Source organism: Mus pahari, chromosome 1 (genome assembly GCF_900095145.1).
Source record: "Mus pahari chromosome 1, PAHARI_EIJ_v1.1, whole genome shotgun sequence".
NCBI classification, from domain to species: Eukaryota; Metazoa; Chordata; class Mammalia; order Rodentia; family Muridae; genus Mus; species Mus pahari.
In genome coordinates this window covers 111,095,832-111,123,425 of record NC_034590.1, presented here as the reverse complement: position 1 = coordinate 111,123,425, position 27,594 = coordinate 111,095,832, and the positions used below count along the sequence as shown (strand labels likewise).

Below are 27,594 nucleotides of genomic sequence, written 5' to 3'. Positions count from 1 at the left end.
TTACTGGAAAGGCCCAAGCATGTCCTTGCTGACCCTGAATGTCGACTGCTGACCATGTTCCTCACTTTCCTTGGACTTGAACTCTTGTTCTGAGGACTCTGCGTGGCTTGTGTCCCCTAGGGCATGGCACTGCTGGCCCAAGCAGCCACACTTCTCAACCTGTGTGTAGCTGAAGGTCCGACTGGAGCCGTCATCGCAGCGCAGAGTCACACTCCTCTGCGAGGTTTGCAGCTCCTGGCAACACTCACATGTGTGCTCTACCTTGTTGGCTTCCAGGGAGTACCTGTGGGTAGATCTGCTCAGCACCCAGCCTTGTTGGGAGCTGCCTGAGCCTGCCACAGGTTCTGTGTCCAGCTGGCTCGGTGCCAAGCTCCTGAGGTCCTTGTCACCCTTGTTCAAGACCCTATCAGCTCATTTGCCAATTGCCCTGGGGCAACTGTTTCTGCTACCACTGCCCTTGGCCACCAGGTGTCCTAAGTCTACAGTTGGATGCCCAGCAGGTCCCTGCTGAGTACCTTGGAAGTGGTACTTCCACAAACAGACACCGATTTAAAAGTAGTCAGTCCAGCCCAAGGAGCTTGGAACCCTGTGGAAGCTATCTTGGAATTCATGAGTTATCATAACAGTCTAGAAGAAGGTTCCTCTTTCTCACCCTCCTGGTTCTGCCCATCTGCCCTGCACCACACACCCCACCCCACCCCACCCCTGCCACCAACTCCGTCTCTGATTACTCCCTGGGCTCCCTGGGGCCCATACATACATGGAGGTGCTGTCCCCGCAGTTGCCTTGGCAGTAGGAGATGCTCACTGGGCCCTCAGAGCTGCAGTTTTGCTGGCGAATGATCTGCTGTCTTTGGCGCACCGTACATTCTGGGAGGACAGGAAAGGAGGCAGAAGGTAATTGCCTGTTCAATAAATTCCTGGGTGCCCCAGGTTGGGATCAACTCCTTCCTTGTCAGATCCCCACTTACTCTGCTGGGGTGAGGGACAGTCATAGCAGCATCCGTCTTCTCTCAGCCGAGCCTGGCCCTGTGCCAACAATGGGCCATTGTGAATGTCAGGGGCAATGAGGCATTAAGACATGGAGGAATGAGACGTGAGGCCAAAGGCAAACAAGAGTAGGAAGCCCTTCCACTGGTGAGGAATGCCTGCTGGTCATGCAGCCCTCCCCATCATCCCCAGGGGCGCTGCCCCCTTGGCTGGAGTGGGGAAACCTAAACTTACCTGTGGACAGTTGATCTTGGGGCACTCTGTCTTCATTGTCACGACCACGAGTACATCTTGGAATTTCTCACACTTATGAGTCACACACGGGTTCCCAGGTTCTGCCCACGACTCACCAGGCTGCAATGAGGCCCAGGCTGCATAATGAGTGCCTATCCTCTGTCTCCTTACAGCCTATTAGCTTCCAGGGAGACACTGGCACAGGCCAGGCATATGACTATGAGAGATGGCTTCCCAAGAGCCCCCCCCCAAGGTTCTAGGACCCTTTCGACTCAGCCTGGAATCCCCAGGACCCTTGCCTGATCACCCCTGAGCCTCCAGGATTTAGGCCACTCAGGATCTAGTGCCCCCAGGGCCCTGATGGTTCTGTTCACAGATGCTGTCCATTTCATGTTCTCTATACCTAAGCCGGGGACTTTGAGTAGTTTGGTGGGTGTTGTGACTTTGCTCCAGCCTGTGTGGAACCTTTACAGAGCCTGCGGTCTGCTATTCTCAGCATCAGTCTCTCTTTCTGAGGTCACACTAGCATGGTCCCAGCTACTCACCTGGTAGAAGTAGGTAGAGCTGCTGCTGTTTTTAAAGGGGCAGGTCTTCGGTATACACTTGCCACAGCACTGCCCTGGCACTGGCTGGTACTCATAGCCCTGCAGGGAGAATGGTGTGCTGCCTGAGTTCAGGCCATTGGCACAGGCTGACAGGAGCAGAAATATGGCCAGTGCTCACCTTAGGACACTGGGTGTTACAGAGCTCGGTCTCACAGTTGACCCTAAAGACATCGGAAAGGGGATTGCTGGAAACCTCACACAGGCATCTCTCACATAGGCTGGAGGAGACCACGTCACCAGGCTGGAAAGAGTCCCGGCTGGGCATTAGTGGGCTCAGGCTCGAAAGAGACCTTACCTATACTCTGGCCGGTTGCCCTAGCTGCCACCAGTTGCCCTGGCTGCCACCAGACTGACCCATTCCCTTGGTGTTACTTTATTGCGAAGAGACCATGATTCAGGTGCTGTCATAGGGCAGAACCTATAACTCTGTCTCTATGTCAGGGGACCCAGGACACCACATACTTGGGTAATGGCATAGAAAAGTCGAGCTGGGATACTGAGGTGCTGGCATGCCCGGTATGATTTCAGGGAGCAGAGAGCTTCTAGAATCCTGATGATCCCAGACACCAGCTATTGGCAGCTTCAAGGGTACTGGGGCCAACTTTAACTGCACTGCTCTGAACTATGCCTACAGAGGCTTGGGTCATTGGTCTGGGAAGGTTCTAGAGAGGCTCGAGAGCTCCTTGGCTTCTCAGACGTCCACCTGAGCTCCAAAGGGCTGCTGGGGAACCCCAAGTGAGAACTCAGTCCCTGTAGGCTCTAAGGCCTGAACACCAGTGATTCCTACCTGGTAGAGAGTCCCGTTGACTTCACAGCCCTTCTGACCTGTGCAAAAGACATACAGGCTGTAGCCTGGCCCTTGCAGAGCACAGCCTGGCTTCTGCACCAGTAAGTTCTGCCGCTAGATACTGGACCACATCAGGCTTCCTTCCCACCAAGGGCAACCACCCATCTCCAACCATCCATAGCTTCATCATTCCCAGGGAAATTCCAGACCCCAGTGTGGCTGGGTGCAAGGGCTAGGGGCGCTTACTGCTGCAATTCTGGCTCGGGCAGCAAGCTCCCTCCTCATATGTGACTATCAGGCTAGAATTCTTCGGGCAGTGCAGAGGCGGAGGGCAGTGGCTGGAGTTGCAGACTGTGGGTAGAGAGAGCTGTCAGGGGCTGGGTTTCCTCTATATATGCTTCTCTTCTGCTCTAAGTGCCCATGCCCCCCACCACCACCACAGAATGCCATGGTAGCCCAGAACCCCAGGATCAGGCTCTTCAGGCTGAGCAGAGGAGTCACCACCACACAGACTTAAAGCACACCTGCTCGGAGATTGTCAGATCTGGGCACAGGTCCCTCGGGCAATGTGCAGAGGCTGGGAGGGCATGGCTTCTCCTCCCTGACCCCTGAGACCATGTATGCAGAGCTGACTGCTGACTTGGTGCACCTCAAGACAGTCCTACCCACAGGTATGGGGACAGTAGCAAAGGCTCACCACAGCTGAACTGGGGACAACACTGGCCAGCCTCCAGGGCTACAGGCACCGGCACAAAGCCAGGCTCTGGACAAGTGGGCTGAGGACAGGCCTTCCTTCGGCAGGTCAGCGTGGCTTCCTTACAGATGCAGTCCTGGCAGTCGATGCTAATGGTGTGACCCGGCTGTGGGGGAATGATATATGAATCTGACCTGCACGTGAGCTGCTCAACCCTGGGGCAGCTGTAGCCAAGGCTCACGTTCAGGTCCCACTTGTACTGAGGTGCTGTGCAGCAAGCCTGGGTAGAGAGCTTCAGAAGTGCAAGGCCTGAGGCACTACAGGCCAAGCATGGAGGCCAGGGGCTGAGTCGGGAAAGGGGCTTCGTTTAGTTAGCAACCCTTCCCTATAACTCATCACATATCTCTTCAGGGAATGAGTTCCAGAAAAGAACAGGGCTGACCAGTCCTCATGAGACTCCAGCAGCTCCAGAACACAGGCAAGGCAGGCACCAGGGAAGAAGGCCTTCCTGGATCCTGTTGGGGACACCAGACTCTCCCTGCCTTCATCTGGTCTTTGACACAATAAGGAAGCCCCCCTCAACCCCAGCCCTACACTGCCTTTGTTTTTAGAAACCCCCAGCCTCAGGCTCTGGTCCCCAGAGACCATCACCATTTATACCTACCTCCACGGGTTCCCCATGAGGCCCCAGACACCCTGTAGAGAGAAGTTGTTATTTTAGGTGGCCACAGGGATCGAGCAAGAATAGAGCCCATTGGTCACCATAGTGGGACCTGGGATCAAGTCACATCCTGCCCCTCCAAACCCACACTCCATGCCCTTGGTGACGTACATTGGCAGGAAGGTACACAGATTGAGTCATTGGTACTGAAAGGTGTCGTGCTGTCTGGACAGAAGCAGCCTTCTGTCTTGGGACCAGCCTCTTGAAGGATCCTGTGAAAAACAGAGAATTGGTGGGTCCTTCACCCCCAGGTAAGAAAGAGTCCAGCCTCAGAGAGCCAAATGGCAGAATTGGGTACCCAGGGTTTGTCAGCCCTGCGAGCACAGTGCTGACACTTACAGGCTTGGGCTGATGCCATCATCCCTGTAGCAGTAGTGAGGGTTGGATGGGCCACAAGGCTGGTATACTTGGTTATCAGGGCACGTGAATGCTGCATGGAGAGAGAGCCACACCTGAGAAACCATCTCAAGGCCCCACTTCTGGGCTTCTCCAAGCCCCAGCCATTGCTGAGTACTGACACCCGCTCAGAAGCCTTCAGTGGTTTCCTCTAGGCCAGTGGTTCTCAACCTTCCTAACAATATGGCCTTTAACACAGTTCCTCATGTTGTGGTGACCCACAACCATAAAATAATTCCACTGCTACTTCATAACTGGACTTTTGCTACTCTTTTGGATCATAATGTAAATATCTAATATACAGGATATCTGATATGTGACCCCTTGACCCACAGGTTGAGTACAACTTGTCTAGATCCTTAGCTCTATTATTTGTCCAAGACAGACAACACCCCAAGCCCTAAGTCCAAAGACACCTTAACTTGACAAACACCCTTTCTCACAACAAGCCCAAAACTTGGAGCCTTTCCCTCCAGGGAAGACTGGTCCTGAGTCTGAGTGTTCTTTCCTTACCCAGGCCATCTGCCCAGTGCCCCTAAATGCTCACGACAGAGGACAGGAAGGTGAGCTGGCTGGGCACTCACAACAGGTGTTGTTGGTTTGGCTTCTCCAGGGGATGCACACGCCTTGGGCTGCACAGAGTGATGCATAGAGCTCTAGGCCTGAGCATACGACCTCCAGGTCCAGCATGTGGCAGTAGTCAAATAAGCAGCCTTCATAGAACTGCATCGGGGGAATGATGTCATGGCAGAGCTTGAAGGTGCTGTGGGTGGGCAGAGACAACCGTGGTGGTATGTACATCCATTCTAGTCAACTTGCCACCCAGAGGGTGGCTTCCAGATCTGTGATATCCCCTTAGAGGCGAGGTCCTGGGCAATGACTCAGCACCTATGAGGCTGTCTCCCAAGGGCATCCCACCTCCGTGTGTGTACCAGAAAAGGTATCAGCCAGAGCATTGCTTCCAGCAATGCCTCTCTTCCCAGGCTCTCTCATTCTGAACCCCTGGGTTTGCCCAGGTGCAGGCAGTGACTGATGCCCATACCACTGAAAGGAACTGGTGGAGGACTTCAGAGATTAGCCAACCCAGCCACAGCCAGCCCTACAATAGCATTCCAGCAACAACTGTCTGACGCGATCCATAGAGACAGTGCCCAGAGCCTGGAACAAGGCAGGTCTCATTTTCTTAGGAGCCTTTTAAGGACCCAGTAGCTTTGGGCAGATAGGACCAGGAAGGCTACCTCACTTCCTGGAGTCTTACTTGCTTAGGATGACATCACAGAGTGGCGATGGTGGGCATGGAATAGGTGAAGGCCTGGGTACCACTGAAGTTGGAGTTGGTGGAGGCCCTTGGCAGGAAGGCTGGTTGGGCACCTTCCAGTGGAGAGACATCTCAGAACAAGAGGAGGCTATGGAACCCCCAGGCAGGCGGCACTCATCCTTTTTGTCATTGGTGCAAGTGCCTGCAGATGAGACAAAGTTCAGACCTGTGCCCAGTAGACTCCTGTTGGGAAGCAGAACTGGCATCTTGTCTTGCTTCTTTTCCTGTGCATCTGGCTTTCCCAGAAGTCAGTTTGGTTCCCAGTGTACAGGGAAGCCACCAGGGAACAACAGACGTGAACCACAATTGTGCAGTCTGAAATCTCTCTAGGCCCATGGGGAGGCTGCCTTCAACACCCGAACAATATCCAGGATGGAGCTTACCGCACTGGCCCTCTGTGTTGTTGGCAAACAAGTTGAAAGGAACCTCGATGGAGAAGATGAGACCTGAAAACATGACCTGAACACCAATCTCGTGGATGGTAACATACATCTTGATACCCACACGGGAGGTGACAATGCCATTCTGCTGGAAGCCAGGACTGACTACTTTGTTGTTGAAGATGATCTGGATACAGACAGCAGGAGGAAGATTAGGATTAGGGTCCCTATCCCAAACCAAGCCTGCCACAACCCCTCTACACACAAGGGCATGTCCACCTGGTTGGTCATGACCCCGCTAACTGGCCTGCGGGTCAGCACCACACGGTCCTGGTGGTACTCCACAATGATGGACTGAGGGCAGGAAACGCTGTCTCCCACGTCACAGTAGTAGTTGTCAATGAGTACACGGAAGTATCCAAACACGGGCACGATCTGCTGCACCAGCACGTATGTGCAGTTATCCAGGAAAGTGTAGTAGGCGCCATCAAATGTGATGTAGTGGGGATCACCCCACCCGCTGCAAACACCTGTGGGCGCCGGGTAGCTTTTAGCAGGGCCTCTATACCACCTGTGGAGTGGCTCTCATCCAGCTGGTCCAACCCCTCCCTGTTGCCTCCAAATCAGAATCTTCTGAAACTATTGTACCCTTCTGACACACATGGGCGGTCCTTCAGACTCTGGCCTGGCAGATCCTTCATAAGCTGCTGAAATTCTAAGACCCAGAGGACCCTTCTCTTCTCCCACTGGGCTCCATGGCTCTGGGACTCCGTTCTCTCTACTTGGCATCCCTATCCTTGCCTTTACAATGGAAAGTCTTTCCTGATGCCCACCACATTTTCTCCTCCTCTCTCATGCTGCCCCCTGTTGAACCGTAATTCCACTCACACTGGCACTGGTAGTGCTGGCAGCAACCATCCTGGTCATCCACCTTCAGAGGTGGGTAGCCATTGGCACAAAATGGTTCCTTCAGCTCTGGGCACTGGCGTGGGCTCAAGGAAATGACATTGTTGCCCTCACAGGTGGCTTGGGAACAATTCGGCATGGGCCAGGTCTCTCCTTTCTGCAGAACAAAGCCAACTGTGGGTATGAGTGCTGGGCCATGGGACCACTCTTCAGTTCTCCCTCTGTTACCTTCACTCTCATTGGGGGAAGTTTTAAGCTCCAGCCCCAACACCTCACTACATGACAAGAACATCCATACCCGCAAAGCATAAACCAGCCCTCTAAAGCCATAAAAGAACCTAGCCCAAAGCTCACCCTGTGTCAACTAGTGATAACTGGTGGTCTTCACGAGGACTGAAGCTGAGGTCTAATTGCAAATACATCAAGGTGTCCACAGTGGCCACAAGTCTCCAGAAAGGATGGGAGATAGACTTACCAGTCTTGGAGGAAACACATTGCACCGATCCCACTCAGTGACAGGTGTCATGGTAGATGTAGATAGAGTTGGTACAGGGGGTGGCATGGTGGAGGGGCAGTCTTGACTAACCCTCTTGACCACCTGACAATCCTGGCTGCACATTGCATAGTAACAATGGCCATCAAGGTCTGTCTGGTTGTAGATAATGGATCCTGCAAGACCAAGAGGTATGTAGAAGTTAGGAAGGCCTTGGGAGAAAAGTCTGCTTCCAAGGCAGAAGGTTGCCAGCCTCAAACCTTTCTACTTAATGAAAGGATAAGACTAGAAATGTTTGAAGGCTATTGTGGCACCATCTGCCAAAACTAAGGATGTTCACAGAAGAAAATGAGGAACCAGGGCACCTTAGAATTCTGCATAAAAATATCTCACTTACCCAAGGGGTATAACTGCCCTGACACGCTGCAGAAGCAGGGGGTGGTAGAGTGAACCCTATGGCTGGTCGACAAGGACGGGGACACAGATGACAGTGACACAACTGCAGATGAGGGCTTATGGGAAATTGTCACAGGAGAAGTCTGATCAGTCCTGGGGCAGTCTTCAGGAACGTGACAGCACAGNAGTCGCACCTCATAGTTGAGGCACATCCCAGANTCGCCCCTCTGGTCCCTGTTGTTGCACACCAGGCCCACACTGGGGTCACACTGCACCACCTGACCCAGATCCTCCAGCTCTCTCTCAGGGTAGTTCTTAGCCCTGCATTGCAACTGTGTGATCTCCTCTGGCCGGTGACAGAGTCTCTCTCCGCTCCTCTTGATGTTGCTGTAGGTTTCTAGGTCCCCACCATGTGGCCCGGGCACTGGGAAGTCAGTGTCAAACCACTTGGTCCAGTTACACTGTGGCTGGCAGTGGGTGGTCACTGGTTGAGTGGTTGTGTGTGAACTACCTGAGGTCCAGGTCTTTGTGTCTGTGGTTGCTGAGTGACTCCTGGTGTCCTTTGTGGGAGAGGAATACATGTGCGTGGTCCAGGTGGTCTCCGTTTTTGTGCTGACTCCATGTGAGGCGGGGGGCGTGGTGACTGAAGCTGTGGTACAGTTGTTTACTACTGTGCAACACTCAATCCGGATCTCATAGTTGTAGCACATGGGTGGCAGCTGGTTCTTGTTCAAACAGATCAAACCCTCCTCTCGGTTGCAGGTCACATCCTGCCCCAGCTCCTCCAGTGGTGTGTTGGGAAAGAACTGAGCTCTGCACTCAACATTTCGTGGCTTCTCACAGAACTGGTATCCTTTGGATCTCAGGTTCGCAAAGGTGTCAAAATCTCCACTGTTTCTGCCAGACCCAGGGTAGCTGCCATCTATCCAACTGGTCCAATTGCAAAGCTCCTGTTTGCACTCATGAGTTGTCTCAGAGGAAGGCATGGTGGACCCTGAGGTTGAGATGGACACAGATGATGTGGCTGGAGTTGGCTCTGGTGTTGGGGTAGTGATGGGCAGAGTTGTTTTAATAGTGGTAGAACTGACTGGGGCAGGTGTAGATGGAGCTGGAGTTGGTGAAGAAGGGACTGAGGAAGAGGGAGATGGCCCTGGGGTATGCGTAGAAGGACCTGAGGTAAGTGTGCTGCTGTGTGGCTGCTCAGTGGAGGTGACTCGAACTGAGGAGGTTGTGTCACCCAAGTTAGTCGTCCTGGAAGATATCAGATGGGTCGTCTGGGTAGGACCACTGAAGGTTGGACAGCTGACAGGGGCACAGCACTGGACTTTGATCTGGTAGTTGTCACAGAGCCCTGACAGCTGATCACTGTTGTAACAGATCAGCCCTACAGTTGTGCTACACTCCAGGTGCTGCTGCAGGTCGGGAAGAGGCACCCCGGGGCTAGCCTCAGCACGGCACTCCACTGCTTTTGGCACTGGGCAGATCTGGTAGCCATGGGCACGGAGGTTCTCCAGAGTGTCAAAGTCACCACTGTCGATGCCACGTCCGGGACGGCTGACATCCATCCAGGGAGTCCATAGGCACTCCTCCCGGCAGCCTGATGTGGTTATGGCGGAGGCCGAAGTAGACATGGTCATAGGGGCTGTGACAGAGGTCTTCACAGACAATATGCTGCTGGTTGTCGATGCAGCCTTGCTTGGGGACCCTGGGTACACTACATTCGGGGTAGGGCTGGAATGTGTGCTGGAGGGTCGCATGGAGGTCATGACTGTGGACAAAAGTAACAGGAATGAGCATTGGGGCCTTGGGGCTGCCCGCCTGGTCCCTAGTCACAGCCTCTCTCCTCAGCTGCCTCGTGGGTCTCACCACCCTGGTCATACCACCTTTGAAAACTGAACATTATAGCCATGTCAGTCAGCCTATCTTCCCAGTGCCTTTCAGGGGGCAGAGATGGTCCACGAACAGACAAATTAATCTCTAAAGGGAATGTACTCTCTGAGCCATGCCCTGAGAGGAATCTACATGCTTAAACCCCCCAAAAACTAGTTTGGGGTAACTTCACAAATCCCCAGAAGGGTGAGGCCTCAGAGATACCTAGTGATCCATGCAGTGTAAAGCAAGCAGGCAGCTATGAATTCTGGGAGAATCTCATATTCATCCAAGGCTGGCCTAGGACCACTTGTTCTCGGAGTTTCTGAGCTAAGGCCTATTAGGCTGGAACCCCTGCTTGCCCTGCACAGGCTGGGAAACCCCCATCTGCCCTCCTTCCCCCGACCCCACCCACACAGAGAAAACTCCCCCACCCCCTTGGAAAAAACTCCGGGCTAACACGTCATCACTTCCCGCCTCTAAGTGCCCACCCAAGAGTGCCCGCCCAGGGGCTCAGTCTCTGACCATGTCTGGGCACCATCCCAGCTCCTAGCTGGCATGTCATCACTCCTCACCTAAGCTCTATGAAATCCCCTTGCCCGGATGCCAGTGTGGCTTCACTGACTCACTGAACCCACCTGAGAGCTGCCTCCTAATAAATCTGCCTTTATATACGTTTAATCTGGTCTAATCTGGCCTGTGTCTGTGTCACTGAGAGAGAGAGAAAGCCTTTCAAGGCCCACACTCCCTTGAGGCCACTTCCAGTAGCTACAGAAAGCAGTACTATGGGTACCGGGACTGCCAGAATGGGTCAGTGGTCAGTGAGATTGATCCCTTTCTGCTGTGGAACAAAGCAAGGTATTCCTGTCCCTCCCAGCTCTTGAGCTGCATGGACAGCCACTAATATCTGGAGATATCCATTAACCTAACATTCAGCAAGAGAGGCAGTACCAATCCCCACAGAGAGGGACGCCCCTGGGAAACCTAGCATTTTCTGCCACCAGTCACATCTGCCTTACCGGGCGGTGTGGAGAAGGAGAAAGTGGTGGGGGGTGTGGAGGTGGTGGAATTGCAGGTGTCAACGCTCCTCTCGATGGTACCATTAGCCCTGCAGTGTGCAGAGATGCAGCCTCCTATGCCATCTGTTGTGTGGTAGATGATGTCCCCGGGACGGAACTGTTGCCCGTTGTAGGTACAGACACAGGCTGTGGGGAATAGATGTTTAGTCTGTCAGGGTGTGCTAAAGCTCTGGCAACGAATGCCCCACCCGCCCACGCACCACCCCATCTCCAGCTCAGAGAGAGCCGCAGCAGCTCACCACCAACATCGTAGGTACAGTGCACACCACTCTCCGCGCAAATGCTGTCAAGAGAAGCAAGATGTGGAACTGAGCACACGGGAACTGGAGCTGTCGGCAGAATCTGCTGTGCTTAGTGTTAGTGATGAAACGACCCTGTCACAGCCCAAGCTGGAGGCTGAGGTCCCGCCCAGGTCACACTCTCTCAAGCATTGCCCCCTGCCAATAACTAATGGAGGCAATGTGGACTTTGATGGACATTGTCCCCTCATCTCTGGCCTGAGGACACATCATATTCACACACAGTTGGATCTTAGGCCAAGGGTGTCCTCCCTCCCAGATGAGCCTTAGGCCAAAGGCATCTTTCTTCTCACCTGAGCCCCATGCTGAGGATTCCCTCCCCTCATTTAAAACCCCCAGGCCAAGGGTGTCCTCCCTCCCAGCTCAGCCTCAAGCCAAGGGTGCTCTCCCTCCCAGCTCAGCCTAAGGCAACAGCGTTCTCCCTCCTAGCTGAGGCTCGGGCCACTTGGGTTCTGGCAAGTGTGCATACGTGGGGCCCACAGTGCTGATGATGTCACCCTTTCCCCTCAGCTCAACCTTGGACAGAGGGTACTTCTAGGCCCCGGGCTGGTGCTATAAATAAGGTTAGTTCCAATTTCCCCACAGTGTTTCAGGTCATCTTTTACTCTGGCCGAGCGACTCACCAGGAATCACAGTTTTTGTCTGAAGGTACTGATGCACCCGGCCGGTACAACTTTCCATTGACGCGGCAGGGACTTGGCGGTGGTTTAAGAAAGGTACAGTTGGATACACACTGCATTGTGCCCTCATCAAAGATGGGGGCTGTTGGTGGGCACTTGGGATAGCATCCTGTGGACCAAGAGACCTGCATTCCAGACAGAGTCTTCCCAGAGTCCTCTCATCCCATGGCCCAGGTCTGTCTGCTGGGACCAGCCTCATCCACAACATGATTAAAACCATAAAGGCTCCTAGTGGGACCAGGAAGAATAAAAAGACCCCAGGCCTCCAACCCCAGGATAGACCCCAGGCCTTAGATCCCAAGATAGTACCCAGTTCTGATCCTAAGAACCCAACAGATCCTGCCCCTCCCAGTTCAGCCTTCAGTCTACCTTCCAGACCACGGAGGTCTTGTAGGCACTGTCCAGTAGGGTTCTGGCAGGTACTCATGCAGGGGGCACCACACGGCTGGTAGTGCCACTCACACTGACCCTCTGGGTTGTAGTAGTCACAGAACAGTGCTGGAAAATGGAGAGAGTTACTGGGATAAGCCTGCGCCTAGGGTCTGCTAAACCATTTCCCACTCCACCCAGAGAAAGGATAACTCAGATGAAGGTTTCTGCCTAATGGGAGTGCCAGAGCAGAAACCATCAAATGGGGCTCTCCAGGTACAGCAGCCACCCTCAGCCACACCACGCCCTCGGGGCTTCACATGGACTGTGCTTAAAAAGGAGTACTGACGCCTCCAGTGCAGAAGGTTTTCTGAGGTCAGGCTTCCTCCTCTAGCTGCTCACCCTCATTTCTGCTTCTCTTTCTTCAGGAAACTATTAGCCCTTCAATGCATACAGAGCTGGTCTCGCCTACCTGGAACCCTAGTCTACAGCAGATATCATAACCCAGCCCTAGCAGTTCCAAGCCCTTAGAGCTGCTCATATTAGAGCCACCTGTTGAGTGGTCACATTGTGCACTTGGATGTGCAGTACATACTTGTGTGCACACATGTGCATGCACAGTGGTGCCCTCCCTCCCGGCCCAGCCTCAAGCCAAGGGTGCCTTCCCTCCAAGCTGCAACAGTGTTCTCCCTCCTAGCTAAAGCTCAAGCCACTTGGGTTCTGGCAGGTGTGCATGCAGGGGGGCCCACAGGGCTGGTGTTGTCACTCTTTCCCCTCAGTGTGTGTGTGCTTGTGCGCACATGCACACCCACTGGCCAGAACCAAGTCAGGAGGAGCAGAGAAGGATGCCACCCACCTCACCACCAGCCCCACCCTTCAGCAACACAGACAAAGCCCCACTCACGGCAGATGTCTGGTGTCCTCCAGGACACACACACTCCCACCTCATGGCAGGCCTGGGCATAGGCGGCCACAGTGGTGCAGAAACACTCGCAGTCACCCCCTGAGTCACAGGCACAGGCATCATTCACACAAGCTTCATAGTACTTGGCCGGCTCCACCTGAAAGGGACAAAAGCATCAGCGGACTCCTGCCTCCCCCATCTCTCAGTGCACATACAGGCCTAATCATTTGGACTAGTTTCTACTAGTGTCCATGGTGACAAATGTATGACTGTGAATATCCGGCCAGACCATCATCACATCTACAGGCTGTCCCTGATCACAGAGCTGCCTGAAGCTTCTTCAATCCATGTTCAGAGTCAACAACCACCAAACAATAGTGCATTCTAGTTCATGCATCAGGGTCCCTGAGCCCCAGACACCCTGCTCTTGGCTAATGGCATCTCCATCCTAGGTCCAGAGACCACCCCACCCCATTGCCGTACATGAGCATGGCAAGCGGAGAAAGTTGCGCTGTTGATGATGCTGCATTGCTTTTGGGCCCAGGACTTTCGGTAAGGGTTGGCTGTGCAGGGGTCCTTGGGCACCAGGACATCCGGGCAGGATGGAGACAACTTCCAGCTATTTCCAAACTCAAGCATGTCACTGACCACAGACTGGCTGCGTGTGGTGAAGTCATTGATGGCGTTGTCATCAAAGTTCCCACACAGGCCACAGACCCTGCCCTGTAGAGAAACACAGATATTAGAGGTGTAGGACAGAGCCCCCTCCTTTACCCTGATATCTTATCTGCTCTACTACCACCCAACTAGCAAGTGTGGGTTTGGAAGGCAACCCCTTTGGTGTCTAGTGGTAGTGCGTGGTACTTGTGCCCGTCTGTGTCTGTCCCCAGGCCAAGATCCCTGCCTGTGACTTACTAGGAGACCTATGAGTTCCCCATCTTGGCAGCTTAGGAAACTTCTAACCCCGTTTTCTCCATGAGGCTGCTTTGTCCTTTCCTCTATGTTGACTTTAGAACCAGTTCTCAGTCACTTTGTTGGGTGAGTGTGGGGCCGTGGCAGTCAGCTTAGAGCCTGTCTTGGAGAGCAGTCCAAAACACTACAGTGGCCTGGACAGTGAGCCCGTATTTGCCCCTGTTCTAACCCTGGTGCTTGTGACTGGTGCCTTCCTAGGAGCAGAATCTTTGAACATGAGCAACATGAGGCTCCACTAAGGCAGGGTGGGTTCTGGGTCCCCTTTCTAATGTCCTTATTAAAGAGAAAAAATATAGACACAACCACATACAAGAAAACCATGCAACAGCAGAGGTAGAGACTAATATAGTGAAGCCATGATCCAAGGATACCTGGAGCTCCAAAGGCTAAAGAAGCAGGAAAGAGCCTCCCGAGCCTTCAGAGGGGTTGCAGCCCGACTGATACATCACTTGGGCTTCCAGTGTCCAGATACAAAAGAGAACTGGCCACCCAGTTTGTGGTTGTTTGTTACAAACACCCTGCCCGATCCCCTGCATGCACAGCAGGGGGTTTCCTCACGTGCCTCTGTGTGTGTGTGTGTGTGTGTGTGTGTGTGTGTGTGTGTGTGTGTGTGGTGTGTGTGTGTGTGTGTGTGTGTGTGTGTGTGTGTGTGTGTGTGTGATGCATATTCCACAGTGCTCTTTCAGAGGTCAGTTCTTCTACTGTATGGGTCCTAGAGATTGACCTCTAGTCTGAGGTCATAAAGCTTGTCAGCAAGTGCCTTTACCTACTGAGCTGTCTTCCCCATCTTACTTGCTCTGTCTCTCTTTGCCTTTCTCTGTCTTTGTCTCTTTGCATGTGTCTCTTGATCTCTCTCACTCTCTCTGTCCATCTCTGACCATCTCTCTTTCAATCTTTCTGTCCCTCTGTCTTACTTTTCTATCTCTGTGTGTGTTTCTGCTTCTCTCTGTTCATCTCCCCACTCCCATGTGTATCCCAGCCCTTGAGAGGGATAACAGAAACGCTCCCCTGACTCAACCTCACCTTGAACTCAGGGCTGAGTCTGAGAAAGATGCTGGTCTTCTTGTCCCACAAAAGCACCAGGCCAATGTCGGTTTCCACCACAAGATAGTTGCCCATCTGGCGGACAAAGTAGGGGGGCTCCTGCCCCACATCCTTCTGGACCACCTCCATCTTGCTGTCACTCAACTTCAGCTCATAGTTCTGTGTGGCAAGAGATCCTCAGGGCCTGGCCAGGAACACCCCCCTCCTTGTGGCCCTGCACCACTGTGCAACCCCCAAGGGGTTTGGCTAGCTCAATTCCTCTTACCCCCAGGAAGATCTTGATGCTCTTGGAGCAGGTGGTTCCTGTAGTACCACAGGGGATGTTCTCAGTGATAACACGAAAGGCATCCTGGGAGCTGCCATTCCCACCACAGTTGTCCTGGGGAAGCAGAAGGCCATTACAGGACATGGAAGGGTGGTGAGTTCCTAGGGCTGTGTGTGGCCATGGGTGGGGTTGCCAGATAAGCATACCTGCAGCAGTGTGTACTCGCAGTCCCCATTGAAACTGTAGCGCTGCCCATCAAAAGTGATGTAGTGGCCATCCCCGTACACAGCACAGGTGGCCAGGCAAGGCTTGTCTGTGCATTGCCACATCCTGTTCTCACAGGTGCTGTGTAGAAAGTGGAGGTCAGTTGAGGGCTCCCACTGAAGTGGGGACCGTCCCAGGGGCTCTATGGGGACTCCTTATGGAAAACTGGAGCACAGCTTAGCCATCTTGAGAGCCTACACTGTGTGTACTGGATAGCTCTGTGTCAAGTTGACACATGCTGGAGTTATTACAGAGAAAGGAACTTCAGTTGGGGAAGTGCCTCCATGAGATCCAGCTTTAAGACATTTTCTCAATTAGTGAGGGCCCCTTGTGGGTGATGCCATTTCTGGGCTGGTAGTCTTGGGTTCTATAAGAAAGCAGGCTGAGCAAGGCAGAGGAAGCAAGCCAGTAAGTAACATCCCTCTGTGGCCTCTGCATCAGCTCCTGCTTCCTGACCTGCTTGAGTTCCAGTCCTGACTTCCTTTGGTGATGTACAGCAATGTGGAAGTGTAAGCTGAATAAACCCTTTCTTCCCCAACTTGCTTCTGGTCATGATGTTTGTGTAGGAATAGAAACCCTGACTAAGACACTGTGTATGCCATTAGAGCTATGCTTGAACTTAGTCCATCCCTAACAAGGACCTCTGTACCCAGTGATAGCTCAGATAGCCTCTCCCACTATGACCCCCACATACCAGTTGTTGCATCCCACTTGGATGGTCTCCCCAGGCCTATAAGTGGCCTCATTGTGCACACAAGGACAGTCCTCAGCAACAACACAGCCTCCATTTCCATCTGCCACCAGCCCATTCGGGCACACACAGCCAGGCACGCACTCGGAGCTATACTGTAGGGAATATGAACAAGGTGAATGGTACTGGATGTGGATGGATTCTGGGGCTGACATGTCCTTTTTGTCTGCAGGACTGCGGGTACCATGGGAACAGGATGCTTGAGAGCAGGGAGACCAGAGGTGCTCTGAAAATGCAGTCTAGCCTTGATACTCTGAAGGCCCTCAGCATTGGAGAGAAGCCCTGTTGCTCTGCTCCAGGAGCAGCCGTGAGGGGGCCTGATGGTCTCCATAGACACCATAGCAGGAGAGGTCAAGGAAGTGAGGGAGCCATCAGGAAGGTCCTAGGAAAGGCTATTAGGGAGTGACCAGGTCACTTACACAGGTCATGTCTAGGGTGTGACAACTCTTCTGACATCCAGCTCCAGTGTCACCAGGTGTAGCATTGCGACAGTCAAAATAGATCATGGGTGCATCACAGACTGGAGAAGGAAGGGGGTCAGTGATGTGATGCCAATCAACCCTCCCAAACTTTCTCTGAGGGAGGCCAGTGCTATAATATCTTAGCCATTTGTTTCTAGACAGCCAAGCATGTGGCTGCCTGCCCTGTGTGTGTGGGGGGGGGAGGTGCACATCTGTGTTATGCATGCAGAATGCATGTGAGTGTGTGTGTGCGTGTGTGCGTGCGTGCGTGCGTGCATGTGTGTGTGTGTGTGTGTGTGTGTGTGTGTGTGTGTGTTTTATGTGAGAATATACAGAATGTTTTCATGATTATGTGTGCACAGTGTCCACAGTTCATCTCCTCTGTTTGGAGTCCAAGGGCACAGACACAAATTTCACCACACAGTGAAACTGATCATTAGCCCAGCTCTGTTCACTTGGGGTGGGCATCAACCCTGACAGCTCTTTGGGTATTGTCCCAGAGTTGACAGACTCCCTCACAGGCTCACCTGGAGTTGGGGCAGGACCTCCAATACAAGTTAGGGCTCCTTGGGTGCAGGTGCTGAAAGTAGAGAGCTTTAGAATATCATCCACTCTGGGCCGTGAACCCCCACTATGTGCTCCTTATTTGCATGACTACAGGTACAAGGGAGCAGGGTGACAAGGGTCCTCTGGGAACAGTCTGCCAGGCCTAAGGGTCTTACCAAATGGCCCCATTGTCATGCACAGACTCGCCGTTGGGAACTGTGGATCCCTTGTAGTAGCAAGGACAGCTGGTAGCCTGTACACATTTGCCCAAATCATCCAAGAAGGTGCCTTTGGGGCAGGTGCAGCCATCTACAGGGATGAAGCTGACATGGCAGGTGACATCTTTCTCATTCAGAGCCCGGCAGGTGGGCTGGCAGGTGCTGATATGATATTGATAGGTCATTGACTTGGGACAGGTAACTGTAGGCTTTGCTGTGAGAGAAGAGAATGAAGAGACACTTAGAACACTGGTGGACACAGCCCAGCAATCAGAACAAGAGGACCTAGCAGTTCGAGGCCTTTTCAGCTCCCACAGACACTGTTTCCCCATTAGCTCTCTTGGTCACAATGGCTTGGGTCTCCCTTAGTTTCAGAGACTGATGTAGGAATAAGACCCTTGGAGCATCCAATCAGCTACTAGGCAAAGGATAGGGGGGAAGGGTCTGACCTGTACAGAAAGAGAGTTGTTTCCCACAGAACACTCACTGCAGATGCCATCCCTCCAGTCACTGAGCAGCACGCCTTTGGCAGCACAAGCACGCACATAGGAGGACAGGGCTGCACACATGCAGTCCTCGCTCTTCTCACAGTTGCACGTGTCATACATGCAGTTCTAGGGGTGGAGACATTGGAGCATCAGGGATCTAGCCTCGAATTCAGGAGCCTGGTGTCCGACTGCCCCTCCCCCAATCCAAACAAATTCCTAACTCCCTTACCTTCCTCAGGACATTTCCTCATCCTCCATTCCTCCTTAGTTCACTTTAATGTTGAGCTCTCACAAGCATCTAACCTTCCCTCTAGGACACAGATTCTGGGAAGACCCTGACACTTTGTCTCTGTGACCCACTTGTTTCACCTCTAGAACATCCTGTCTTCCTTACTGTCTTGTGACTACGCATCTCAAAAGATTCATGTTTAGTCCTGTTCCTAGTATAGACCCAAGGCTTGATCTAAACTCAATGAACATGCAAATAGAAAATAGGGACCATGGATGTCAGGAGCAGAACCAGAGGTACAGACTTGGAGAATATTTCTGCCACATGCTGCCTGGCAGTTGCCTCCCTCCAGTGTCTTTTGGTCTTCCAAATATGGAGCACACAATGCAGTGTTGGAGTCCTAGCTAGATGAAGAAGCAGTGAGTAAGCATTACCGAGAAGAAGGTGCTGGGGTTCACGGTGGAGTGGCACTGGGAAAATGGGCCACTGGTGTTGGTCAGCAGAGAACACCAGTGCTGAGCATACTTTTCTGTGGATAGAAAGGAACCCATCAGCTACTTATCTACCCTGGGTTTCTCTCACGTGGGGTCATGAGGCATAGAGAAGTTACAATCATTGTTTCTCTTCTTTCCTATGTCCCCAGACACCTCACCTCCTAGCAATATGAGTGGCCATTGCCACGGACAAATAGTCAAGACTTCTGGACCAAAATACAGAGGAAAAGAAGACCAGTTGATACTGAACCCCACCTCCTCAACCCTTCTCAGGGGGGCTGGACAATGTCACAAGTACATTAGAGTCTTATTCCTTTCTTTCATCTTGAATCAGGACCCCTAAAATCCAATGCCCTGTGTGCAGCAGATGATGTCCCTGCCATCTTTGAATCTGTCCTGGAGAGCCATCATATCCTCCTGCCATAACTAGCTTTTACAATATAAGCTGAATGTATAGTTTTAATCTTAAATTGTGTCCTTTTCCATGCCCTGACCCAGAATAATGAAAGTGTATTATAGTAATCACATGCTGAAAGCATCCAACAGGTTGAAATCAGCATTACACAAAGTAAATATCCCATAAATGTTGGAGGCAGCAAGCAGATATAGGTTGATAAAGTCTGTGTGGTTTTGATTGATATTCCGGGTCAGCTGAGGTCAGTAAAATAATTTTTTTCTTTGTAAAACTGTTAAACATGTCTATGAAAAAAGAATTTCTCATTGCTTCCCCAGGCCATATTTTTCATGCTGCTCAATAAATATGGGGCAAAACCTTTTGTTACAGACAGGCAACAAGGACAGATAAGATACAATAGACAGGCCACTGACTACAAATATAGACACATGGAAAACACCAGAAGAAAAATGGAGGATTCAAATTTGAGCTCACTTTGAGTCAAACTACTCCAAGAGAAAGCTTCCTTTTTTCATTCCTCCATATGACATCTACACATTTTAGTGCCCTCTCTGGGGTTTCTTTAATGTGTGATTGACACAATACAGTACACACTAGCTTGCTTATTCATCACTTCAGGGTAGATAGCTGGACACCAGGTCAGAGTTTGCTGAGAAAATGTTTCTTGGGAAGTAATCCGATCACAAATGAAACCAAGCAAACAAGCCCTCTGGCAGTCAACAGAGCACAGACAAACAGTTAAATAAACAAATTCACCATTCTCCATGCTGAGCGAGCAGGGGTCCTCAAAGATATTCTTGACATTGGGACAAGCCGCCTGAGTCTTGAAGGTGTTGAAGAAAGCAGCTGCTGTGCCCTCCACAACCCCACTGATGGTCTGGAAGTCATCTGCTTGCATACTGTTGAAGTTACCACAGAGTCCTGGGGGGCAGAAGAGCAGGTTGAGGCCTCATGTGGGCTCTAAAATGGAATGGGCTCAGACCCATAGTTAGTGCTTCTTACCGCAGGTTAACCCCCTGAGCCCAGGTTTCAGACGCACAGATGCTTGCATTATTGGACTCAGCTGGATCTCAAGCTGCAAACCAAGGTTGGTCTCACCAATAATGAAGAAGGTTGAAGGCCGGAAGAAGGTAGCATTGGCTGTGGGCAAAAGATGAGGATTTCAAGGTTAAGGATGTCCCATGAGATGGAGATACACATTCAGACTCAGAAAAGCAGCCCTCACCTATAGACACCGGCAACTGGGTGTAGATCTGGTTCACAAAGACCTCTCCAGTGGCTTTCACCATGAACTCCTAGAACCAATTCCAGAGCCAAGGGGGTAAGTATGGGACTGAGGCAATATCTCCCTCACTGACCCTTGGCAACCCACACAGGCTGTGAAGTGTGCTTGATAGGCCAAGGAGAACTTGTGCTACAAATCTGTAGTCCCCACGAGGCAAACTTGTGTTCCAAGATCAGACCCCATAACTTATCCTGACTTTCTAAATTTTCAAAAGAATCATGTCTTAAGTAATATAAAAACAGAAACTAATGTATTTTTTCTTAAAGAAAAAAAAAACTTCAATGGAGAAGTTGTTCTGGATAGAAATGCTGGAGCCCTCTATCCTGGGTCCTAGTGGTGCAATTAAAGGAGCCCCAGAGTCAAACACCTACAATGTTCCACTTAAGGGTAGTCTCCAAAAACCCACAAAGAGTGGATGTGCTCACTGTTCAGGGTGTGACTCCAGGGACGAGGCAGAGGAGACTGGAAATGTCAACATTTCTTTCCACCCTCCAGGGCCTATCTCTTCCAGGCTTCCCCTCCTCTCTCCCTGTGATACTCACCGTCTGCCCCCCACCTAGGTTCAATGTCACAGTCTTCAGACAAGTCTCACTTTCCGTCAGTCCACACTTCCGCAGCTCAGCCAGCACAGTGAAGGTATCACTGTCACAGGGCTGCAGGGGAGGACAGGTCCTTACATACTGCCCAAACCGCCCACCACATCCTCTCCCTCCCCCAGCACATGCTACCTCTCCGTGCTGAAAATCCCCAGTCCGCCACTGTCATAGATTCTAAGAAGCAGTCATTTGAATCCAGGAGGAAGGTGCTCCTAGGAGCACATGCCAGGAGTCTCCCTGTCTCCCAACAAGGGGGCTCAATGTACCTACTGAATGCAATAATTCTAAAAGTCTGGAAGAAGAGTGAGGGGAGTTGGGAGTGGGAGAGAAGGTGGATGATCAAAACACATTGTGTACACTTATGAAATTTCCTAAAAATACTTTAAAAAGGAAAACGGTTGTGTGCTTTTTATTTTTTTAAAAAAAGATCAGTGGTTTCCAGGGTGGAGAGGGAGATGGTCAGATGCAGTCTAGGATGGTCAGCATGGTGATCTACTGGATGCTACTAGTGTAGTAGATACAGGATATTTCACATTTGTGAAATCCTGGGGCATGCTCATGAGTGACCTTGATGGACTCTGCCATGGGCAGTAATGGCCGGCTGTTTTTCAGCATTGGTTGTAACCAATGCTTCATACTAAAGCAAAATGTTAGTACAGGGGAGGCTGCTGGAGTCGGTGAGGTTTAGGAATTCCCTGGACTTCCTTTTTAATTTATTTGTAAACATAAAACCCTTCCAAAAATAAAACCAGACATGGAAGAGATGGATCAATGATCGTATACTGCTCTTGCAAAGGGCCAAAGTACAGTGCCCAGCACCTACATCAAGTAGCTCACAGTCACCTGTAACTCCAGCTCCAAGGAACGTGATGCCTCCTCTGGCCCCCATGGGTACCATGCACATGTACACACAGAGACACACATGCATACACATAAGTAAAATAATAAGTCTCTTTTTTAAAAGACAAGACCCAAAGGACCAAAGCAATGGGCAGGGGTCGTTCAGAACTAGAGGTTCAACCGACAGCTGACTGACTCCATAGAGCACTGGGCCAACAGGCAAAAGTATTTCCTCACAGTTTTACCATGACGTGGTGGGAAGCAGCAGTGATGGGGAGCCTAGGCTAGTAATACCTGGGGAGGCCCTTGGCTTGGTGCAACTCCCAAAATCAGAAGCCCAAGGACAACATAGGCCGTACCTTGCTCAGCACGTAGGTGCAGTCCCCATGTACTGTGTACTGCCTTCCATCAAATGTGGAGATGTGGGAGCCTCCCATTACTGAGCAGGTGCCAGAGCAGGGGACGTCCTGGCAGCTCCACTGCCCTCCAGAACATGTGCTACAGGTGGGGAGAAGGAGGACATACTGTATACTAATCCCAGGAACAACACTCCTGCCATTTTTGCCACCAGACTGAAAGCTCTTGCCCACAGGGCACTGGTCACAGCAGCCTGGGACCTAACAAGTCCACAAATCCTGAGGAAGACAGTATCTGTCAGAGTCTTCGGTGGGGAACCCAAAACGTACCACTTGGTGCAGTCAGTAGAGTAATTGGTACCCGGTGCATAAAATGTCCCATTGTACAGGCAGGCACACTGGGACACAGGGACACAGCCCATATGGCTGATGTCATCAAGCACCATACCTGTAGAGAGCAAGTCCATGTGACAGGTGCCATCTAGGAACCCCAGTAAACATCAACAGCACAGAGACACTTTGGGTCAAGGTCATAGGGATCTTTCACCAAGAGTGAACAAGAGCAGCATGGCCACCAAAGCAGTTGTGCGCTTTGGAGGTCTGGGGTTGGGGTTGGGGTTGGGGTGGAGACTCCCCATCTTACCCTCAGGACAGAAGCAGCCAGCGACACAGTGGTCCTCACAGACCTGGGAATGCTGGGGGTTGGAGCAGGTGTCCACACAGGCCGAGCCACATTCCTGGTGCTGCATGTTGAGGGGACATGTCTGGGCTGCAAGAAGACCAGAAAGAAAGATCAGATCAAGTCAGGTCCCATTTACCGGCTGGATGATGCTGTGATGGGGCGGTGAGGCTGAGGGCACTTACAGCAGAGGTTGGGACCCCGCCAGTCCTGGGGCTGCCCTCCAGCATGTGCACACTGCCGGGAGTACTCAGCGAGGGTATGGCAGAGGCAGTCAGATGGGTCTGAGCTCTCACAGAGACAGACGTCCTGCCCACAAGCCTCCAGGTAGCTGCTGATGTCCACCAGGGCCGCGCAGTCTGAGAACAGCTCACTTTTCAGAATCTTTTCACAGATATCCTGGACAATGGCAGATGCCCGTGCTGAGTTCAGACTCCAGGCTTCCCAGAAGCACCTGGGTTAGCCCACAACCCTCCTCCCCACCCTGCCCACCCATTCCTCTCAAGACTCACAGATCTGGTGGAGCAGTTCTTCTGGGGCACAGGAAGGGGGTCCTGGCACTGCTCTGTGGGGCCGTCCATCTTCTGAAGGTTCCCAAACTCAAGGGGTGTCAGCTTAACATCTGCAGGAAGTCCAGAACAGCTCTGTCTGCAGGTCCCCAGCTCTCAGCCCATCATCTCAATGGCCAAACCCAAAGGATTCCCCACTGAGAATGTCCATGTAGTCCTGTGGTCCCTGCTAGCCTATACACAGCACCGCCTGACAGGAGCAGACATATGCATGGATAGGTTCTGTCACCCACAGCTTATATGGGACTTAGAGAGACTGGAAGAGGAAGAGATGTGGAAGTATTTGGATGATAAAGCCACATTTGTGATTCCACTACGTGGTGGCAAAGAAATGTGACCCTCTCAGGCCTGAAAGAAGCAAGGATGATTCCATGTGAAGTTCTGTGTCCCCAGAATAGGGGTATCAAAAACCTGAGCTCTGCCAGGCACCTTGTTCCCTGCATACACTTGTGAGGTGTAGCAGAGTGCCAAGCGTGTACATGCACACAAGTATGGATATGTGCAGATGTGTCTGTGTGCACTTATGGGATGTGGGATTGTGGGAGGGAAGCTTATGTGTATATGTGTGCCTGTGTGAGCAGCAGGCACATGCAATTTGTGAGAGAGAGTGAGCATTTGTTTGCATACACATAGAGATACACTGTTTGAAATACTGGGAGATTGGGGGCTGGTGAGATGGCTCAGTGGGTAAGAGCACTGACTGCTCTTCTGAAGGTGCGGAGTTCAAATCCCAGCAACCACATGGTGGCTCATAACCATCCATAACAAGATCTGATGCCCTCTTCTGGAGTGTCTGAAGACAGCTACAGTGTACTTACATATAATAAATAAATAAATAAATCTTTTTAAAAAAAAAAAAAAGAAATACTGGGAGATTAAGTCTCTTAGGGCCTGCGGGGCATTGCCTGGGGGACTTACTGTGGGAGAGGAACTCGCTGGATTTTGGACTGCCATTGAAGTCTCCACAGAGACCACAAGTCTTGTTGGTATATTTGGTGTCCAACTCAAGCTGAAATTGAAAGAGACATCAGACATTTGTTCCCACTATAGACACCACAGGATGTAAAATATAGACTTGCAAGAAGATGGTGAGGGTTCTCAGAGGAGACACAAGCCAAAAGACCCTCTCCATCAGTCATATGAAGGCTTGACTCAGAGCAAGGCTCAAGAATCCATCCCAAATACACATGACCTGTGTCTGGGGGCAGAGTCCCTGAGGCTCTGTTGATATCTAGATGCTCACCCTCCCTAGCTGTGTGGGGCCTATGCCCCACTCCTTACCCACCTCCCGATTTCACTAAGAGGCTCCATCCTTTGCTCCATTTTACCAGAAAGCTCTGCCCACCCGCACCTCTGCCCATCCCCCCCCATCACACCAGGAGACTCTACTCCCCCTCACCAGAAGACTGTCATCGTCATTCCACATGAAGAGCAGCCCCAGCCTAGCCACCACCTTCAGGTAGCCATTGCTGAGCTCAATGAGGACCCCAGACTGGCTGAAAGGCAGCTGGACCCTGTAAAGGAGAGTAGTGATAAGGTACTGAGGAACTCAGAGGCAAAAGAGACCCCAGGCGAAAAAGAAGATCCTTACAGCCACGTGTGTGACAGACATGGACCTGGAATGCCAGTCTTAAGGAAATGTTTAGGGGGCAGCTCTAGCATGGTGTTTGCTTCTGAGAGTTGCTTGCTGACAATCTCAGTGTCTCTCACAATCCTGAAATACCACCCGTCCAATACTGCCCCAGACTCACGGGTGGTTATTGACTAAGACGGAGTTCTTGGTCAGCTCAACAACTAGGCCATCAAGCTTCATGGTGACCCTACTCAGAGTGGTGGAATTAGACTCCTGGGCACGACGTAGCTGGATATTGAAGTCCTCATAGGCATCCCCACAGTGTGCCGAGAACACATAGTTGCAGAGACCAGGGAAGTAGAAGACCTGTCCATCAAAGGTCTTGTAGTGGAAGTTGCCCCATGTGCTGCACACCTGCCTGGTATGTCCTGGGTTGAAGGCTGTAGACCAAAGCAATGGCAGGCTTTGAAGGCACTGTTCTGGTCCCAGAGCCCTGATACGCCCTCCACGTTCTGCTTTTCACATGGCACCTTTTCCATGCGCCACTGGGATCAGAGAGGCTGCTGCCCACATTGTGCGTCTGAGATCCGATCTGACTTAGGAAGCCCTGGGAACCAGCTCGCAGCAGCTTTGGATACCCTTGCCAACCTGTCCTATGCTTAAGTATTATCCAGGGCCAGGTACCCTTGTCTAAGTAGCTCTTCAAGCCTAAGAGAGAATAACCCAGCTAATCAGACCTCTTTCCCAGGTACACTTTGGGGTTCGCTCACCTCGTACCACAGGAATGGTCTTCAGAGGTGGGATGATGTTCACCCTATTGAGTGGGGCACCTGTGGAGGCAGAGCGTGGATCATGGGGTGCACAGTGACGTCATGGGGTCACTGTGGCCCGGAGGAAGAGGCTAAGAGCACAGCAGAAGCTAACTCCCAGGTCTCCAGTCCAACTTCTGTGCCACTGCCTATTGAGACCCACCACGCTGGGCATGGCCCAGCCTGAGACCTATATTGAGCATTCTCTTCTCTCACTGACCTCTGAAGCCATCATCCCTCAGGGCCCTCAAAGCCCAGAAACTTCTGTTCACACATGGTGTTGTGTCCTGATCCTGACCCATGTCAGAATCTAGGCCAGCAGCTCAACCTCTCCCCGCTCCCTTTCTAACCAGTTTGGTTAAATGCAAAGTGCCAGGGGCCAGCTGCCCCTGAGGCCCCCAGAGCCCCACCCCCTGAGGCCCCTTGCTTTGGCATATGTGGTTGATTCCCCAGCTCCTAGGATCAAGACACAAAAGGTGAGTGTGGTGTTGAAATAGGTTAATCAAACCAAGAGAGACAGAGGTAGGATCTACATGGGTGGAACAATGAGCCTGTGTTGCACAGGACATAGCCCAACCAATCTGACAGACTTTCTGTAGCTCCCTCTGGAGCCTGAGGGTAGACACCAGTGACACTTCCATAGGCTGGATCAGTCGGGAATAGGAGGTAGCTGACCATAGCCATTCAGCTCCAGGTTCTGACTCCTCCAAGTGCTAGCTGAGGAGCCATTAAGGCAATAAGCCCTGGGGGACCCAAGGTCACACTGCAGTAGAGTGGTGGGGACCTGGCAGGTGGAATGAAGTCAAACGGCTGAGACTCACCAACATGCCCTTGAGGGTGAGAGACATCAGAGCCGTGTTCATGGTAAGATTTCAGAGAGTCCTGTTGAGCCTGACCTGCGGAAGAGGAGATGGGCCTGAGCTGAAAGCCAGACAGGTATGTCAGGCAGCCCAGACTGCTGACCGCCAGTAAGCAGATGGAGGGAGAAAGGGACATGATATATCACTAGTTAGTGACCTGATGCAAAGGCAGCTTAATGGTGGGTGAGTGGCCAACTCCTATTCCTACACAAGAGGGTTTGAGCAAAGTTGGGACTGGCTTGCACCTTAAGTCTAGTTTCCTGGTGCCTCCACCTATTGCTAGGGCCAGGCTAAGAGAAACCACATTCCCACGACTCCCTGCTGTGCCTACGACACCTGCAGCCCATGGTTTCTTGTGAGGTATTGCCAGAAAAGGTTGTGAGCATTCGAGCAGGCTGAGAGTCTGCCCTGGCCAGTTTGGGGGGCTCTGAGATAGCCTTCTGCTCCCCACACATTTGATACCCAGCCTCAAACCCCTGCATATCAGAGTTACTTCCCTGCCTCTTGAGTCTGAAGTTGTCAGGTTGCAGGCAAGGGCAGCATAGCAGGATGCTCTCACAGACACTTATAGCTTGTCAAGACCGAGATAAGACTCTGAACTTCACTGCCACCTGAGTCCAGGGCTTGAGGAAATGAAAAGGTCTCTCTAAATGGCCTGGGAAAGCTGGACACTTTGAGTCTTACTTACCTGTGTGTTGGCTGCAGGCCAGGGCCAGGGCTAGAACCCAGAATGGGACCAACTTTCTCCGGCCGACACCCAT

The 27,594-nt window shown here is 51.9% G+C and overlaps 1 protein-coding gene across 1 annotated transcript; it reads right to left on the bottom strand.

The window, feature by feature from the left end:
- On the bottom strand, nucleotides 1-27,594 carry Muc5ac (mucin 5AC, oligomeric mucus/gel-forming). The gene is made up of 49 exons (XM_021203257.2): nucleotides 27,522-27,594; nucleotides 26,795-26,869; nucleotides 25,935-25,994; nucleotides 25,343-25,604; nucleotides 24,991-25,105; nucleotides 24,510-24,600; nucleotides 23,535-23,644; nucleotides 23,208-23,421; nucleotides 22,987-23,112; nucleotides 22,677-22,791; nucleotides 22,347-22,485; nucleotides 21,094-21,204; nucleotides 20,492-20,561; nucleotides 20,269-20,406; nucleotides 20,023-20,187; nucleotides 18,792-18,886; nucleotides 18,128-18,254; nucleotides 17,599-17,854; nucleotides 17,404-17,456; nucleotides 16,835-16,935; nucleotides 16,359-16,510; nucleotides 15,607-15,745; nucleotides 15,401-15,514; nucleotides 15,115-15,294; nucleotides 13,603-13,842; nucleotides 13,120-13,276; nucleotides 12,216-12,344; nucleotides 11,790-11,955; nucleotides 11,107-11,150; nucleotides 10,808-10,993; nucleotides 7,921-9,687; nucleotides 7,506-7,699; nucleotides 7,013-7,187; nucleotides 6,404-6,654; nucleotides 6,128-6,311; nucleotides 5,685-5,886; nucleotides 5,011-5,189; nucleotides 4,370-4,460; nucleotides 4,142-4,242; nucleotides 3,974-4,005; nucleotides 3,313-3,475; nucleotides 2,862-2,966; nucleotides 2,616-2,653; nucleotides 1,947-2,069; nucleotides 1,769-1,867; nucleotides 1,224-1,343; nucleotides 971-1,028; nucleotides 761-869; nucleotides 1-283 (listed from the first exon to the last, which is right to left on the bottom strand). Exons 1-49 carry the CDS (start codon nucleotides 27,592-27,594, stop codon nucleotides 1-3), a joined length of 8,277 nt encoding a protein of 2,758 aa, XP_021058916.1.